General features: G+C 38.2%; 1 protein-coding gene across 5 annotated transcripts in view; it reads left to right on the top strand.

The window, feature by feature from the left end:
• Positions 1-19,775, top strand: part of ANO5 (anoctamin 5) — a 54,739-nt gene that overhangs the window by 4,626 nt on the left and 30,338 nt on the right. Inside the window, exons 2-6 of one of the 5 annotated variants that reach the window (XM_030273296.4) lie at positions 3,782-3,826; positions 6,099-6,163; positions 12,596-12,643; positions 17,938-17,982; positions 19,000-19,113. In XM_030273296.4, the coding sequence (XP_030129156.2) occupies positions 3,782-3,826; positions 6,099-6,163; positions 12,596-12,643; positions 17,938-17,982; positions 19,000-19,113 (317 nt within the window). The remainder of the gene's footprint in view (positions 1-3,781; positions 3,827-6,098; positions 6,164-12,595; positions 12,644-17,937; positions 17,983-18,999; positions 19,114-19,775) is intronic. The other 4 variants (XM_030273297.4, XM_030273299.4, XM_030273300.4 and 1 more) reach the window with 4 other exon arrangements.

Genomic DNA, 19,775 nt, shown 5'->3' with positions numbered 1-19,775 from the left:
GAAAGGGGAAGGAAGGTTCTTGTGTTCTATTGCTAGGGATAGTTCTTGCAGTTATAACAATAGTTATAGAGGGATTTACTGTTATTTGCTGTGTACTAAAGCTGAATAAGATGTCAGAAATTATTTATAGATTAAAGTTTGTGCGTAGTTACACATGGTGTAGCATTGTGTATTTTGTTGTAACAACTATAAGGTTTTGTGCTAGATTAAACACTGTGTGGGGCAGGAGGTGAGTCTGTTGGGGTTTGTTTATTTGAATTTTACTCCATAGATGTATGTTTTTTATTGAAATCTGAAGCTGTTAAAGCTGTGGTGTTCATGCCTTTGTTCACCAGTGGCTCTCAGCGAGGACCAGCAGACATGGTGAAGTTCCAAACACATTTTTTAGGGAGTATATCTTTGCATGAAGGGCAGTCTTCTAACTGGAAATCCCAAGGGATTCTCATCTTCTTTACTAGGCTTGAAAGGGTAAATATGAAATTTGAGGCCTTTGGCAAGATAGCAGAACCCCAGCAAACCATGTGGGTAGGGCTCATGATGCAGATGGTTGTCCTTTCATTGCTGTGCTAGCCCTAAATTAGAAAGGGCCCTGTGGTTTGTTATTCAAAGGAGTTGTCTTAACTGTCGGGTAGGAAATCAGAAAGTCTATGTTTGCACAATTTATAGTGTGCTAGAAATATACCATGCCAACAAGTAATGGTTAGCAGATGTGGATTTCAGGCCACTTGGTTCTTCAAACCCCTTTGACTACTTCAGTTCTGTTAATTGACTGGTGCTTACATAAAAAAAGTTTAGGCAATGGAAGCCATGGCCCATTACCCTGATTTTCTTGATTGATAGGAACAGTTTCTCTTTGAGATCAGTATAAGAATTCCAAAGATGTTCCATCATTTTTAAAGTAATTTGGACAAAAATGCCAGTTCTTATAAGTCTTGCAAATCTTGCATTTGTTTATAAAATGCCTTCCTGTACTGGTATATTTTTATGTTGCATAATGTGAGGAAATGAAATACTTTCGTTACTGTTAGGAACATATTTCCAAATACTGATGCCTATGTAAAGTTCTTTTACTTCTGATGTGTTGATAATTACCTCTTCTCCGGAAGTACTTGTTTAATAATAAAACACATGAAGAAAATTACTATGTCAGTGAAGCAGCCTACACTTGAATGCAATCTTCTTCTCTTAAGGAACTAACAAGATTCTTTTAAAATATTCACAATAGATTTTCTTGGCTTCACTGAGAAGGTTTTCATTGTTAAATAGTTTTGAATTTTTAGAAGCGTCTCTGTGAGTGTATGCATCACCACTTCAGTCATCATTTTAGGATTGAACCTTTAGCTCAGCAGCACAGTTACTACTCTTCAGACAATACCAGCTGGAGTAGTAACATTGAATAATGTTGGGGGGTTTATTAAGATGGTAACTTCAAGACATCTAGGCGTAATGTTTTCTTTCATAGCATGCTAAAGATGAATATTGGGAATTTTCTTCATAGTACAAAGTAGCTACTCCATAACAACTGCAGTGTAAGTTTCAGGATTTGTTAGGATTTTTGTTGGTTTATCTGTTTGTTTTCATTTTACCTGGACCATCAAAATTTTGCTCTAGGGATAGGCATGTGTATAAACTAACATGCCAATGTGTCAGACATATGTAGAACAGTGTCAGTGGTCTGAAAGCTCCTTGCTTGGTTTTGCTGGCTGAAAAGGATGCTGATATTGTGTCTAAGAAAATAGTGGAAATAATTGAAATATTGGAAATTTTGGAAACAATACTGAAATAGCAGAATCAATAGTAAAACTTTCTTACTGCTGCTAAACAATGCAGTTTATCAACACCTGCATGAGAATCCTGTCTGTGGTTTTTCCTGTGGAATAGTTCTATCACAGGTCTTAAATGTGCAAATGCAGATGATTTTCTAGTTTTAGTAACAAAACAAATTTTGATCCCTAAAAATGTCTCTTCATCTGCCACCTGATTTTGGAGGCACCATTTAAATATGTAAATGTTTTTAGTGGTATAGACAACCTGTCAGGAGCTGTACTTGGTGCAGATGAATCAGGATTATAGAAGTTGGAAGACAGGGAAGCTTAAAAAGCTTCTCTTGCTGTGTTTTCTGATGCAGAGTTGCTCTGAACTGTGCCAGACAGCAGCATCTGCACACCAGCTGCACCATGCCCAGCTGTACCTCAGTGCAGCATCGTCAGCCAAGCTTTTTTCTTTGCCATCTCCCAGCAGACTTGGACTTAGGAGGGTGCTGAAGGAAAAGGATTGTCATCTTCCAGGGAAACTGTGGGTTAGGTGCAGTTAAAGGGGCTGGAGCATCCATGGCTGGGACTGTGCTAGTTATTATAAAAGCCAGGGATTTTTTCATTGGCTTTAAAGATGAGTAGCACAGTCCAGCCACACCTGCATGGCTAAAATCCCTTCTCTCCCTAGCAAGGCATATTTCTCCGTAATGCTGTTTTGCTGAACAGACTGCAGTATCCTCCAGAGCGTGCTTCTCCTCCAGCTAGGAGAGTGCTGGAAGCTGAAAACGTTCTTCAGAGCTGAAACTGTTCTTCCAAGTGCACCAATAGCTGAGTAAGAAGTCCTGTGGTTAGGTCTGGTCCTGTGGTTAGGTCTGGGCTTTTACTTGCCTACTCGAGGCACTGCTGTTGTGAACAAATTTGAAGTATTGTAGAATTTCTGATTATTTAATTGCACAAGGAGCTATTTTTTATGCTTTTTACAGAAATCATAAGATTACAGTAATGAAAGGACCTGTTTTGTGAATAAACTACTTATATTTTAAGAGATGCAATCAACCTTGATTATATTTTTCATTCTTCAGTACCAAATGTTCATTTGTGTTGTGGGCTACTGTTGCTCTTGTCATTCGGGTCTGTAATTGCAGTAGAAGTGGTCTGTAATTCTTAGGGTGGCATACCAAAAGTTCCTAAGTAGGTTGCCCTGCAGCTGGGTGTAGTTTGGGACAGCATCTGTTGCCTTATATTGCAGAATTATAGGCCATAGAAAGGTTGTTTATTTACAGTAACGTGCACGCTGCCAAGGCAGATGTGTTTAAGGAGTTACACATAATAGCTGTGTGAAGAGTTGTAAAGCTGCTGAAGACACCAGACACTGGGAAAGAGGCATTTCTTTCGGGTAGGATATATGCACTCCCATGAACACCAGTGATTTGAACAAATAATAAAATTACACCTTTCTGAAATAATTTAGGGAGGTTTAATAGTCATGGAGTTGCACTGGAGTTAGTTTTGAACAAAACATTTCAAAGAGTTTCTGCTATTTATACCAATTTTATAATAAAGGGCCACTTCATTTAGTAAGGTCCTTGTTTGTTGTTGGCATGCGGATATTTTTAGATCTGTTTATATACCTAAAAGCATGTAGCGTTGAAGAACGAGGACGTACCCTTAAATAGGGAATTTTATCAGAATATTATTGTTTTATATGAAGCAGTAATTTAATGAAGAATTTCAAAAGCCTTTTCTTGACTAGTAGAAACTGTTATGGTCCTCCCTGCAGCTGATAAGGAGACGTGGCATCCTTGTTTGTGTTGCTGAATAAGGCCTGGACAAAAGGTGAATGTTGGTGTTCCAAGAGGAGCCAGTGCCATGCTTTCCATCTAGGTCACAGTCTCTGGTGTCCAGGGTTTATTCTTTTGCTTTATGGAGTGGCTGTATTGTAAAGGATAGAGAAGAATGATGAAATAGGTTCATGTTAAAGTGAATTTTCCTTCTGGTTCTTACTGAAGTGTTTTTTCCTTTCAAAGATGACATTGCGATTCTCACCAAGTTCAAGCCATCACATTCAGAAGGTATTGTACTAACCCGTGTTTTACCTTCCTCCCTTCTTCTGTTTCCTCTATCCATTTTTCTATTTTTTTTTCTGCTTGGAGCCTATTGCAAATGGGACTTCAGTTAATGTGAGTCGCTGGTATCACATATGAGCCAGGCCTTTTGCAGTGTGATTTGCAAGTCAGCTGTTGGCTATCTGTTGGCAGCTCTCCTGCTTGAGATCCAACTGTGCATTTACATTCATGGTGCTTGGTGCAGTTCTGGGGTGAGGCCTCTCTGCACCTTCCTGCGTGGTTTGGGTGTGCATTGCTTGTGCTGCTCGTGTTCAGGAATCTGATTACATGTTTTACAAGGAGTGGGCATACTCAGTATGTTGTACTTTTCAGTTAATATATGTCTTGAGCTCTCTCTTTACTTTCTCGTGTGCTGCCCTAGGGTTATTCAGGTTTATTCTAGTGGAACAGAGATACCAAGAGGATTTCGTTCCACAACTTGCATAACTAATCAGCTCTGGTACTGGGAAGGCATTTAAAATGTGGAACTCTCAATTTTATTTGTTCTGAGTTTAGACTTTCACAATTACAGAGAGGAAAAAAATTCAGAACCACTGCCCCCCCCCCACTCCAAGGCTGTTATAGGCCATTGAACCTGTTCAAGTTTGCCCAACAGTATAGAAAATATAATGTTTCTGCTGCAGGAACCAGGCTGTTTCTGGCCTGGAATAGGAAGAGTTGTGTGACAAAACATCTGGGTTTCTGCTCCTGGGCCGGTACTTTTGCCAAGTCTGCAGTAGCCACCTGCCTCCCAGGGCTTTAGACAGCACAGGTAGCAGAGCGTGGTAGGGATGCTCCCATTCTTTACCCTGGTGTTCAGATTGTCTCTACTAATACAGACTTTCCAGGTAGAGTTTGCTTTAGCAGAATAGCATGCAACAGTGTTAACTGTCTTGGCATTCAGAAACTTATTTGTTGTATTTTACATGCCATTGCTTGGTTTCTCATCATCTCATATGTATAGCTAAAAATTACAGAGACCATTTTCTGTAAGTGAACTTCGAAGGAGAAAAAAGATTGTAGGAAACAAAATACTCTCAAGCTGTACTTTAGTAGCTTAATATATATTTTTGAAGAACCACTTTATAGCCTGCCTGGACGCAATTTTGACATCAAGTATTTGCAGATTACAAAAAGAAAAGTAGGCTTGTTTTATTGGCAGAAATAATGTAACTGTAGTTGTATTGACAGTGGTCCAGTGTAAGTCTGTCCAGTCTAAGCTATACTCAGCAGTGCTTCCTTAATGGAGAAAGAAGATAAATCCTCTTTTCTGAAAGAAAGAGACACCATTTTTTTGGTATCTCTAGACATGTTCTAGATTTTTATCCGCTGTTTTCAAAACTGCTTATCCTTTTCTGGTGGAGTGATACAGCTGCTTGATTGAAGAGACTGGTCTGCCTAATCAGCAGAGATGGTTGTTTACAAACCCCTTCTTGGAGCAGGAGCCTAGCTTACAGGCTCAGAGTTGTTCTCCACAGGAAACTGGTGACAGTGTGAAGTCAGAGGCACAAACCCAGCCAGTGTTTTGATCCAATTTAAGATTATGAAGGTACTGAGTAGGATTTTCCCTTTAGCATTAACATTTCAATAATAGTGTCTTTGGTGAAAGATTGTATTTGTGGGAAAGTCATGTTAGAGTTCACTACTGTTGTTAAAACAAAAGCAGTTTTTTTTGTTTAGTTTGTTTTATCAGCTGTTGTTTTGGAGCTGAGATTTTTAGGCTTTGTTTGTTTTTTGAGCAAGAAGCTAAGTAATAAAGTTCATTTTACTATTCTTGATCCTGTTGTCATGCCTCCATTACATGGGCATTTGTAATCTTGAGGTTATGCATCGACTCCTTAGCAAAAAAACACACCCTAATTTGATCTCTAGCAAACACTTTCACAAGTAATTTGACTTCCATAACCGAGGCAGCAAAACTCTGCATTGAAAGCCTCTTAAACCTAGCAGATATTTGAGACAAGAAAGGTAAGTGATGACAACATATTTTATTTCCTATCACAGTTAAAAATACATTTCTGTGAATGCAAGGTTACACCAAGGTATTACAGACTGAGTATATTGTGTCTTGCAGCATTTTTTCTCAAGCTTTTTGAAGTTGTATGTATTATGAGTATTATTTTCCATCCTTTACTTGTTCGTAGTCCCATGCCTTCAAGGTCCACATCATTTTCAGATACAAAAATATTTTTTTAAAAAGGGATGTATTTATGTGAATCTCTTTTTCAATGTTCCTTAGGGGAAGAATGCAATGGACCTGAAACTATTTCAACTGCAGGATCAGAAATCCCAAGCAGCTCTGAGGTAAGGTGCAGTAGGAATGGTGTTAGTTAACATACTGCTTGGTCAGAGGGAAGAATAGTTTTGTGGAAAAGACAATTGGTTTTCAAAACTAATTAGATTGTCTTGTACCTCCTTTTTACCCATGTAAAAACTTTCTTCCTGTATTGTTTTGGAAGAGGAAAGCCCTGAATATGACATGACATTCACTGAGTCTCAGAAGAGGCTTACCAGTGTTAATGCTACAACACAGTAGTGGTAGAAAACAGTATGAGCTTAATGGTGTTCCCTGTATCAGTCTTGAAATGAGAATCACACAGTCTTTACGTGTTTTGACAGTTGGAAAAACATACTGTTCCTGCACAAACCAGGTACTTTTTTTCGTGCTGTGTATCATATTCCTGGCTTGCTGGGGAAGTTGAGGCACACTAGAGTTACATGGCTCTAGGAACCTTGTGACAGTGCAGTAAGAGTCATGAGAAAGCAAATGAAGATTTGAGTTACTAGAGTACCTCATTATGTGCAACATGGAAAGCATCATCAACTATACATTTTTTCAGTGCCTCATTGCTTAATATGTGCAGTACACAATGTCTTGAAGAGGTATTAGTGTGTGGCCAGTATTCAGTTGAGAAACTGGTTCAAAATGAATATTGAAAATATGTCATCTTTACATTGGTATTTTATATTCATTCCTATTGTCTGATTTCTTTATTGTTGTGACATGCTTAGAGGAAGACAGGAAGTTTTAGGTAGGAAAAGAAACAGCTGTTCTGTCATCTCATACTGGCCATGAGCACTGATCAGAAATTATGTCTGTTGAATTGAGTGTTGAAAAACTGCAGCTGTTCTGCTGAGTTTCTTAAAAGTAAAACATGTCCTCAGCATCTTCTGAGGACCAAATCTGGAGTTGTTCACACAAAGAACTTAGAAGGGCATCTTAGATTGCACAGATCTTGGTCTTCTTGGAACAGTCAGCCATATCATCCCAATGTTTTAATAAATTTACCAGTTCCGTTTTAAAACTTGTTCATATGTTCATCCTAGTCCCTTCTGAATCTGTTGTAGGAGTTGTAAGCACCTCTTTCTCCAGGAAAATTTTCAGTGAACAGCCGTATCAAATGCTTCACTGAACAATGGCCATCATACCATGATAAGCTGATCCTGAGCTAATTACTAGAATCTCTGAGTGGATGGAGATGACCTATTTCACCAAAGCTTGGAAAAAGTCAGTTCCTGACTTAGGACATGTGAAAAGGCAGGAAGCATGGGAGAAAGAGTGCAACATGTGTCCTATATGTAGGGAAATGGGATTTGAACCTTGTTTGAAGGATGGAAGATTCATGATGGGGTGGGAAAGGAGGAGGCTTTGATCTTCAGCACATTCATGTCTGGGAAAAAATTATGTGGTTATCCTGTCAAAAATATCTCCTTGGTGACTTCATGCAGTCTTTTCTCTTGTTCTCTGCTTACATGTTTCCTTACGTAATTATTTTTCTTAATACTTTGTTATTAAATGTCACAAAGTATTGTGATTGTTATATTAGCAATATCAGTAAGTAGTTGATAACTTGGGTGTTTTGTTGTTTTCATTGTTCCCTCTGAGACAGCTTGTTTGGCCTTAGTTTGTTTCTGCAAATCAGGTGTTTATCTGAGGTTTGCTTACATTTAAGTTAGCACTTTTCAGTGCTTTGCCCTGTCCTACCCAATGAACCCTAACACATTGTCATTTTTTCCAATTTTTGCTTTCCATGCATTAGCCAGACAAAAAGTTACAGTTACTCTTGATCTTCTTGCCCACACTCTTATCAGCCAAGCCATGACAGGCTTAGTTCTTGATGATTAACATCCTAGAATTCAGGTTAAATCTATATTTAAAAGTTCTTCTATTAATTATTTGCAATAGTAAGATAGTCCCTAATATTTAGGGAAATTTTTTTTTTTAATGTAGTGTTAATCTTTTGTCTTCATGTGTTGTCACAGTTTCAGTTGTCTTCTGTTTAAACTGGAAGAATTTCTTTTCACTCAGTTATTTGCTAGGCTGCCTTTAGCATCCTTGATGCATTCTGTAGGAATTCAGCAGGATCTTCTATCCCAGCATGGTTTCTCCTCCTTTCTCCAAGGCCCTTCTGAGCTCAGGTCAATGTGCTTTGTTCTTGGCTTGACAGGTAGCACATTTCTCTATTAAATGATTTTACCTTTATGGTAGGCTGGTAATTTTCTTGTCACTTAACAATGTTTCTGCAGTTAAAAAATATGAACATTTTGAATTCTTAAACCAATCTAAGTCAAGTAATTTTAAAACAGAAGTGGAATTAATTTTAAAAAAATAGGAAAGAGTTAAACAAACTTCCATTCCAGTCACTACTTCATTATGCTCAGGCTGTCTTTTCTTTTAGAAGAGAAGAAACATGGCATCCAGCAACAGTATGCTTCTGTTCAGCAGCACAGGAAAAAAGCTAAGGCTTTATTGTTGATTTAGCACCAGAGGAGGGAAAAAATGAATCTAGATTTAGTATGGAGAGCAGAAACATTTCCCACCCATAATTCAGTGGTCGGTTGTTTCTTTCTTTCTTTCTTTTGTAATCTGCAAAGGGATATGTGATTTGGATATAAGGAACAATGCAAGTAAAGCAAAAAGTGAAGAACAGTCTGTAGTGAAGCCTGCCAGCATATATACAAAAGCAGGATGAAGTCCAGAACTCAGAAAGCATTGGAGCACCAATAAGTGGTGCATTTGGTCCTTCTTGATTTTGCATTCTTGCCTATTTCACCTTGGATTTTTTCCATTTTTTTAAACTGCTTCTTCTTGAGTCTCATTTTTCTTATTCTTGAATCTCCCGCGGGACCAAAAGAAATAAGATCACTTGGACTTAATCAGCTTTTCATATTCCAAGACTTGCAGCATAAATAATTTCTAAATGCTTTGTCATGCAGGGAGGCAAGGAGATGTTTTCCACAAACAGCAGACTGGAGAAGGGGGAGAAAAAAGGATATAATGGGGATATTTTCAAATAATTGCTGCAATGGGGACTGCTTCAAATTATGTCCTTGTTAAATCAGTAATATTTAGACAGCCACTTCTGTTAGGGATGGGTAGCTGTCTTCAGTGAATCCCTGCATGGAATCTGCTTGAACCAGTCTTTATGGAGTTCTTATTCCAAGAAATACATAAATGCCTCTGAAATCCTTTCAAGCAAATTCGAAAACGAATGAACTAAAACCTGAGAAACTTTTTTCCCTCTGTGCTTTCTATTTGTGCAGGAAGCGCACTAGAAAAATATACAATGGTGTGTCTGCTCAGGGATTGTAATTAGTTGTTCAGGTTAATAAATAAATGAAGATGAAATACACTGACAAAATAGAGTTCCTGTGCCTAAGAGGAAAGAAGATCACTCAGTTATTTTAAGTTTGGAGGAAAGGTTGAAATTTTGAATTTGTATTACATTTTCTAATAGTAAAAGTTCAGGCCATTCAGGTGGGATAAATGTAAAATTAGTACGGCTTTTGTGCAAAATTGAATCACCTGTTTGTAGTTTATCAACATCTGTAAAGGTCCATCTATACAGAGGGCTATTTGTTATTCCAGTTAAGAAGCACAAAGTAATGTGAAGATGTTTGCTTGGTGTGCATGGGGACTCTGCCTCATAAAAGACAGGAGATTGCACTACTGTCTGAGTAAGATGGCAGGAGCTGTGCCCTATTCTACCTGTAAATAGATTTTGCACAGTTGAATTGATTTTGCACAGTTATACATTAAATTTTTACTTTTCTATTAATTTCACACCAAGAAAATGCCTACTAAAAATTCCTGTTAATCAGGATTTTCCATAATGTAACTAGATCATGAGAAAAATCTGTGAACAAGCTGTCTTTATTTAAGCCAGGTTAGCAGAAGTAAATTGGTAAATGTATTAAAGCAGTGCATTTTTACCACAATTACCACTTGACTCGTAGGTTGTCATTTTTCAGAGCAGCAGGTGCTGCAGGTGTTCCAAATTAACTGGTTGAGGTTCTTTTTTCTGAAGAAACACCATCACATTGTGCATTATTTTTCGTACTTGTTCATTTTTCAATTCTGACCGGTAGATCTTCAAGTAGAGAAACATGAAATACCATTGTTAATGTTGCAAAGATAACCAAATTGGTTTCAAAATCTAGAAAGTAAAAAAATACTTCTTCCAAGTCTGACAGAAACACATGATGGCTATTTTGGGGAGAGCCAGAGTGCATTAAGGACTTAAAAGAGTGGATTCCAGAGTGAGAGGGACCAGCCCAACACTGCTACCACACTGCCAACCTTCTCAGTTTTCATCTCGACAAATTTGGGTGGATTATTTGAGTTGATTCTTGTTTTGCATGTCATGTGTTACCAATGCTAGAGCTCCTTTGTGCTGTACACAGACTTTGGCATACCATGAAAAAGCAGTGTGTTCCTGTCCTCCTGCTTGAAATGTGCAGGAGAAGATATGAGCACCAGTTTAAAAATACTTAATCCTAATGACTTGAGCTAATTAATTTCTGACAGTTATACTGAGCAGGGTGAGATCCCATGACTAACAGGAAAGCATTTAACAGAATGCACAGGAAATTACCAAGGCCTTTGCCAGCTGTGTGTCTTCACCTCCCAGCTTTGTGTTTCACTAGCTGTAGTAAAGTTCTGTCTCTGAGTGAAGCAGTGTGGCAGGAAGGACCAGTGGGTGGCTAAAGCCTGTATTTCCATCCAGCCATGGAGGAGTGGTGAGCAGGGGGTGGAGAGGCTGGATAAAAGCAGATGGAAGGGAACCAGAGTGGCTGGAGGGGAATGTGTGCAGTGGGGAGGTCAGGAGCCGTAGGGCAGCATTGAAAAGCAGGGCTGTGCTTTCATCGGCGTCAAGTTTGTACAGTGCTTTCCAGGGCAAGTATTTCTGGTGTATAATTGGAGAAAAACTTCCCACTTAAGTGTCTCAGCCCTTCGTTCTTTACTAAAGTGCAAATTTTTCCAGTAGCATCAGTGACAGGAGGATTAGACCTCTAACCCTAGTTCAGACCACCTTATTGTAAGAGCACAGTGCAGCTATTTATATTTGCACTATTTCTCAGGGGGATCCCTTGCCAAAAAACAGATCGATCTGTTTATTTTACTGCATTCTGAAGAGGACATTTTTGACTTACTTAGATAAGCAAATACCCAGACATGGCATCATTCAAAAAGAATGTAAAGATGTGCGTATGTACTGAGTGATATGTAACCAGGAATGGACCTTAGTGATTTCTCTCAAGAAAAATTGTAATAAAAGTGAAAAATATTATTTAAAATATGATAAACAGTAATTTATGAAAATTAGATTTGGGGTAATAAACTTTCTGAAGTTTTACAACTCTAAACCAGTAAATGACAGAGTAATAATAAAATTTTGTTAGTATTCTTCTATTGAAAGTTAATTTAATTCCACTGAGAGCTATTGTGTTTTCATAATGGACTTGCACTGTTTGGTTGCACTTTTTAAATCAGTGGTTTGTATTCAAAGCACGCAAAAGCAAGACAAAAGTGTGGTAAGATACTGACTAACAGAATTGGTTATGGAGGAGCTGCTGAGGTATTCTAAACCATTATTCATTCCAAGAGCAGCACCTGATCTCAAAACCCACTGCTGCTGCACGGCCACAGGGGTGGCAGGAGCCCAGAGAGCTGCTGGCCGTGTGTGCAGGATGGCTGTGCTCTGCAGAGGGTCTGCTCTGGGTGTTCTGTCTGTCAGACCCGTGTGGAGCTGCAGCCTCCACACTGACACACAGGAAAACAGCACCCAGATTTTGTACAGTTAAAATTAGGGTAGGGCCTCGCTGGGTGTGGATCAGAACTGGAAGCTGGGAGGCCCTCGCTAATCTCATTAGGTATAACTGCAATTACTGGTACCCATTTACCTTGTCTGCACTGTGAGGTTAAGGATTTGTCTCACTGCATTTGTTTCCCTTCAGTGTACACTGTATAATTGCAGTTTGTAGTTAAAAAATAGCCAGGTAAGGGGCAGCAGCACATTTTCTTCCAAATGCCCAGTCATCTATGCTGTCTACATTTTCTCTCTTTGGGATCAAAATAAATAAGATTACTATTAACAGTTGTTCTTCACCAGTTTATAAATCTGTACCAACTTGTTTAGATTGTATTTTTTTCTAATGGCAATTATGAGAAATACTGTTTACCTCTTATCAAAAATTGTAATTATTAGTGCTTAAAAATCAGGATATGGACCACGTAAAAGTTGGTACTGTAGGCTAGAGATCAACCTGCTCTGCAGAATAGAGGTTTGTGTAAGCTCTATCTCGACTGAAAATACAAGTGTCACTCAGAAGAGCTTTTCAGCAGCTTACAGCAGGAACTACACTGTTTCTTCTGAATTAGCCTTTACTTTTAAATCTGAATTAGCCTTTGCATCATCGCTAACGACATTGTTTTTCCCGTGATGCCACTGGCAGGGCCTTAACAGCACTGAGACTACTTTACTCATCCCTGAGCATCAAGTGGTAAGCAGTAAGAAGTATTCATGCTTCCTTGCATGAATTTGTGTGGCGTCTCCTATTACAGTATGCCAAAACGTCCCTCACCAGAAAATTTTCCAGTTTCAAGGATGCCATCCTTCTAAAACCAATTTTTTCTAGTTGATAAAAATGAACATGGTTTTGCATTTATTCCTGGACATGACTTAAGAGATAAATTCCAATAAATCAAAAGGATAATGGACAAAATTGAAAAGTTGAGATTGGTGGAGAAAACTGGAAAGTTTGCTTTTTTATCATTGTTTTGGTTTGATGGGATATAGGATGTATTCTGACTCTGGTGTTATTAACAGTGTGGGATTCCTTTTTATCATGATGGCCTGAGGGTTCTGTGAGTCAGCATGATACTTTAAAATGTTTTAAAGAGCAAGAAACAAACACTGACATCATTTGAAATATGTTGCCTCTTTTTTTTATTGTAGTAAATAATAAGGAAAGGCTCAGGATAGCCACTTACTGAAATTCAAAGACAAGATAACTATATAAATTCTCAAATATATCACAAAACTTAAAATAATCATTATTGTTTTTTGAGAGAAAGTAACAAAGTCGTTTAAAATAACTGAAGAAGTACATGCTGAGGTGTATTAAAACTGTCTGCTTGCTCACTTTGGGCTCTGGTGTCTTCCATTAACATGTATGCTCTCCTAGCTTACTTTTTGTTTTTCTTGGTTCTGTTCTTGTTTAATGTATTCTTTTATCCTGAGAGGCTTTTTATGTGCATTTATATTTCAGTGCAAATATCTTGGTGTCTTAAACTGCTTTGAAATGCATGTTTTCAAGCTTTCAGATTTTAATGTGGTTCAGAATTGAAACACGAGCGAAGGTGAAAAAAGCAGCTTGCAAGTTTCAGCTACAAGAAATACATGGGATTTTGTGTTTTTTGAATGGGAAAGGTTATAGTTTTGTGTGCAACCTCATAGCCTGCATGAAGTATAACTGGAAATTGGGATGGGTGGTGTTAAGAGTGTTGTTAATACATGTCTTCAAAGTGAGTAAGCTCATCAGTTGCATAGATTCCTTCAAGGAAGAATAATGATGAGAACTTCATGGAAAGGGTCTCTGGTAAAGTGGGAACAAAAATATACCATTTTGCTTTTCAGGAGTTACCTGTATATTTATGTATGTTCTGTAAATGTATTTCCAGGAACATTTATATTATTTAGATATATATTTATAAAGTTATGTTTATATATAGTTATATTTAGCATAGCAGCACTTAGAGCCATGTGTTTTTCCTGTAGCATGTTTTAATTCAGTGAAAAGGAGGAGTATAGAAATATTCCATGCAAACTGGGGATCTAAGTGAAGGTGATAACTTTGTTTTTAAGCCATTTAATGTTTCCTACCCTTTCAGTTATTGAGACATTTCTTGTATTTTGATTCAGCTTTCAAACTTTATATTTTTGTCCATTTTTGTATTCTAAAAGTTTTCCTGCTGTAGGTTGCTAATTCATAAATTACCTAGTTGTGTTTTAATATAGTTCTTTGGGGTTTTTACAGTGTCTGTTTTATGTCTAACTTGCTGTGTGATTATCAAAGGTATGCAGTTAATAAAATAAATATTGTGTTTGCAGACTGTATCTTTTAAGCCAGCAAAATGTTATAAATCAGTTTAATGTTGTAGTTTCAGGTAGTTTTTTTTGCCTGGTAATGTATGACTATGATAAACTAATTGAATGATATGCTGATGGAGGATCATAAAAACCATTTTATGGTATTAATGTAACATCTTTCTTGTAAGTCACAGCTAGAGGTGCTTCCATCTGCTGTAATTAGTGAAGCTAATGTGTTCCTCCATCTCTACTTGGTATTGGTCACTGCTTTGTTACTGAAAATGCTGCTCTAAACCACCTTCCCACAAAAAAAAAAAAAATACAAGATACAAAAGCAGAAGGGAAAGGGTGCTCAGGTCAACCTGCAGTGCCTGCTGTGTGGGGTTGGACACTTGGGAAACCTTGAGGTCCAAGGCACTGAATTTGGGAAGGGTGTTTCTGAACATAAGGAACTTGCAGTTCTCTGACTGACTAATAATCTGAAAAGTATTGCTCTAGGACAAGTTGAGTGTGGACATGGAGAGGGCTGGCATATTTGTTAGCAGAGTGTATTTGGAGGAAGCTCCTGCCAAGGTGAGAGCTGTGCTAAATGCCCTGAAAGGATACATTTCCTGTTGGATGGATAACCAGACATAGAAATCCCTCCGAGTCCCATAAAAACATCCAGGAGTAAATAATTCAGGTATAACCTGCTAAGCATATTTGTGTTTTGGGTCACTGTCAGGGTGCCAGGTGAGGCACAGAGACGCTGAGCAGGGTGCCCGCGGCTCAGCTTCACCCACACTCGTTCCTCTGGAGCTCTGTGTGTGCCAGTGGTGGTTACTGCCACTTCCAGCAGGGCTTCCCTCTCCAGCTCCCTGTTCCCGCTGTTTGCCTTGGCGTGGAGAAGTGTCTCAGAGGCACTGGGGACTCCTCAGCAGCACTGAATGGCGAGTCTGGTGGATCTGGATGTTAGCCAGCATTTACACACCGTGCCCAACCAGTCTGGGCAGAACGGACCATGGGCTCTTCACCTTGAGCTGTGCTTTGCTTCCTTGCTGGCATCTTGCTCTCTCGTGTCGCCTGTCCTGTTGAGTCAGGGTTTCCTACTGCAGGGCTTGGGATTGTGGCTGAGGTGAGTATTGCAGGCCTGGGTGCTTGGAGGGTTGTGTGGTTGGACGTGGTCCAATACCCCAGCCTCTGCTGGGTGTCTAGAGAGAAATCATCAAATACAGAATAACTATAACTTGATATAATACCATAGGAATCCTGTTAGTTTGCACTTATGCCACATGGAAAGAAAATATATCTCTTCATGATAGACCATTATAGCTTTCAATTAGCACGTGTCCACAAGCTGAGGGGTCACAGTTCTTAGAGAGACTAATGAGTCTGGAAAGCTATTACAGGATAACAGGAGGGCATTATTTGTGTTTTGAACAGGTGGGTTTGTAACTTGCTTTGTAGTTGATAGATTTATTTGGCATTTTGAAAGCCGTGGTAAGTGCTGAATGTCTGCATAGAATGCTACAGTGAACTTGGATTGGAAGGGACTCTGGATGGCTGACCTCCTACTCAAGGCAGTGCTGGCTTCAAACATAGATCAGGCTGCACAGTCAGTGCAGATCAGTCCTGGCCTAGGATAATCAGGCTGTGTTATCTCTGGGGATGGAGATTATGCAGTGCACTCTGTTGTACCCATTCCCACTCAACCACAGCCTCTCCTCCAGTAGGAATTTCTCCTGTTACGACTTGTGGTTGTTGCTTCTTGAGTTTTCACCATATGCCTCAGGGCTCCATCTCTTCTGTAGCTCCTCATTGGGTGTAACTTAATTAGTAAAAAGCTTCAGCTTGCTATCTGTACTGTGTTGGGAAGTTTTAATTTGGTTACTTGTATTACAGGCAGAAAACATTTCAGAATATTTTCTGTGATGAGGTGTACCTTCATTTAATGACTGCACATTGTTGAGGATCACTAACTGCATTTATTCCATTCTGGAAAGAGCTGTTAAGAAATAAGATGTACAAATGTTTAATGATTCACTGATAGAATCAATGCAAATTACAAACTTTTTGTATACATTAAATTTGTAGGCAGACATGTATGCACAAACCTTTGTGAATGTACAAGACTGATCTTGTTCTCCTTGTGAAATCCAAATGCAGCAAAATGGAAAGGAATAACTTATGGGTTAATAAGCAGGCCTGTCACTATCCACAATGAATAATCCTATGTCTCAAGGGATAATCTCCAGAAGGAGAAAGAAGTGATAAGTATAACCCTTCTAAAAGCAGATCTGACAATGACTACTGCATCTTCTTAAATTGATAATCAGACCTTTAATTACTGAGGATTCATCTTATAAAACAACAAAATTTTGATGGCAGTAAAGATAAAATACTTCTTTAATTGTATTGAATTATCTAATTATACCTATGCAACCCAAACAATTTGGGGTGCTCTTTTGGCAGGAGCTTTTTCTTGAAGTAAATATTGCTTATTGTTTTATTTCTTCTTTGTGTATATGAATTTAGTGCACTAGAAGAATTTCTGTGCTTGTGAAGTCACTGTCTTTTTAATCAGTGATTGGGACAATTGCTAACATTGTAAGTTGTTGGAATGCACTTTGGAGTTTACTTACTGTAATGCTGAATAATTACAGTACTGTTGATTTTATATAGATGTTAACATGGTTCTATGCACTGGTTCAACTAGATTAACTTAGAATCTGAACTTGCAGTTTGCATGTAGTCGCAATTATATTTGCAAAGACCTAAATCTCTAAGTACAAAATAGAATAGAAAAATGCTTTTTCTTTTCTGCTCTTGGATTCCATGATTTTTGTGAACCATTTAATCATGAAAGATGATGTACTGCATTTGGAAGCAAAAGCATTTCTGAGGTAGCTGTCCTGATTTCAGCCATACGAAGTAGTCTGATTGATCTGCTGTAACTATTTCTCAAGAAGATAAACAACAAAAAACCTTAACAGATTTGCTGAAGAGGAAAGGCAAAGAACAGATGGCAGCATTTTCAGGAAATAATTTCTTTTAGCTTTTTTTTGTGCTGCATTGATTTGCAGCAGTGTTTTGTACCTCCCCACGGGCTAGGATCAGAACACAGGAGTTCTCGATAATGGATGGCTGCTTCAAGTGTCTCATTTCAGCAGTTATTAGTGTGTCTAATGAAGATGCATAAAGTTGTGCACCAGCAGGATTTTCAATTATTTTTATTTAATTTAGCCTGTTTAAAGATAAACACGTGAATTATGTGGATATTATTGCTTGTAATTTTGTCAGCTCTGGAATGATTGCTATTTGTCATTTTATGCCCCAGTTGGTCCAACCAAACATGAGCATTACAGAAACATGCCTGCACTGTGCATGAGCCAGTGCTCTGGTACCTTTGCTCTACACTCAAAACCACTTTCCTACTATTTTTAAAATCTCCTGTAGTACCCAAATGATAGCAAGTAGTATTATAGAAGTCATTGTCTTAAAACATTTTTACTGCCCAAATGGATTCCAGCCCAGCTTTGCCTTTACTAAAAAAGACATCATAGTCATGTTATTTGCAGGCACTTGTGTTTTTGTGGTGTTGGGAGGCTTTTCCTGGCTTTGAAGGACATGGGTTTCTTGCTCGCTGCGGTTGGGGTGTGTGTGATTGAAGCAGTTGGCTCTTGGGGAGGAGCAGTGGGCCTGCTAACTCCTTGTTGGTTGTTCCAGCAGAGTGGAAGGAAGTATAATCTGTTCCTGAAGCGACGGCTCAGGGTAAAGCAGCCATCATGCGAGTGGCTTGGATGCTGCAGTAATAACATGCTTCACTGTGTGCTGCCTTTGTTAACTGGGAGCAAGGGTGACAGTAACAAATAAATATCCTGTGCTTTCTCAGGGAGCACACGCATCCTTGCATGGCATGAGAGGGAAAGGACAGAGACATAGTGCTCTGCTTTGTTCCTACTCTAATAAAATAAACCCCCAATTCAGCCCTATACAAATACACTTCTGCTGATAGGTGTGGTTGAAAAAGTAACAACAACCTTCCTCAGTACAGAGTTATATTTAAACTAGAATATTCACTCCCATGGAGAGCACTTTGCTGTGTGTCTTGTATGTGATTTGATAGAGCTGAATATTGATATGATAACAAACAATATTGCCTAATGAGATAACTTCCCCAGGAGAGTGGGGTTACAGGCTTTTATTTGCCTAACATAAATTACTGTGGCCTACTAGTGAAAAAGGTGGATGTTGTTACTAGGATATTCTGGCATGTTGGTAAATTAAAATATGACCTTTCATAGATCAATTGGAATACTAATTACACTGTTACATTGATATCTTTTATTAGGTGTATTTTTCCCCATGAAAGTAAATACTCAATGTTGAAACATCCCCCCTGTATTTTTGTGAGCTATATTTATGTGTGCTCATTGCTGGGACATACGTCTCTGTGGTGATTGATTTAGTGAATGTTGTTATGTAGAGGAAAATGCATGGAATTTACATTTTGCTACCTGTTTCAAGTATTCACAAGTATTGCTACACTAACATATATTTTTTTTTTCTGTGCCAGTTATTTACTTGTGATGCTTGTGGACATATGCAGTTTATTTTGAAATCACTTTAACTAGATGTAGCCCTTGGTAAAACTTGTCCAGATATATCTTCATCTGTAAAGAAACTGAAGAACTGTGGCAATATGGGGGAACTTCTTTGCCTTTTGTGGTATTTTAGAGAAACAGCAGTGCTTGATTTTTTATATTCATATGCCTGTATCTTCTACAGATTGACAAAAGACATCAAAGCAAAGATTCTATTTTCTTCAGGGATGGTGTCAGGAGAATTGATTTTGTTCTCTCCTATGTGGATGATCTTAATAAGGAATGGGAAAAAAAGTTGGTAAGTTTTTCTTTTTGAAGTCTTCTTAATTTTTATTTGTACTAAGATGACTATCAGTTACTAAACCTTTCAGATCACTAGACTCATCTGGAATAGAATTTACCTAAAAAATCTATAGCTATTCCATATATGAACGTTTCTGTGCAATTTACTGTTGTTTGTCAGGATCCATTTTATTAGATTCCTCTGTCTATGTTTATTGAATTGATCACTCTTCATTACTTATGCTGAGCAATATATTATACAATGGAGCAAAGTAATCCAAATTATTTTGCATCTTCATTTAACTGTCTAGCTAAGACTTTGGAGAAATATTTGTAAATACTTGCACCTGTAAGTACTTTCAAATGGAGGAGGATTATTCTTCTAAATATGCGAACTTCATCCAAACGAGATTTAACAATGACTAATTTTTCATACCCTTTGGCTATAGTTAGAGGAGAAATAGACTCTTAGCTCCAAGACTCAATGCAGTTTTAGTTTAATACTTTTGAGACTCTTTTCTTAAGATATACTCTGAGTAATACGAGCACAGCATGTTCTCCTAGAGCTTTCCCTTGTGTTTGACCCACTGTCTACATATGTGTGTTCATTCTTCTAGAAGAGTATTTAAAGTGGCTTTGATAAGATCTTTCCTATGTAACAGAGCACAAAATCAAACT

The sequence above is a fragment of the Taeniopygia guttata genome, chromosome 5, assembly GCF_048771995.1.
Source record: "Taeniopygia guttata chromosome 5, bTaeGut7.mat, whole genome shotgun sequence".
Taxonomy (NCBI): domain Eukaryota; kingdom Metazoa; phylum Chordata; class Aves; order Passeriformes; family Estrildidae; genus Taeniopygia; species Taeniopygia guttata.
The sequence above is the reverse complement of the archived record's forward strand: the minus strand, read 5'-3'. Positions and strand labels throughout refer to the sequence as shown.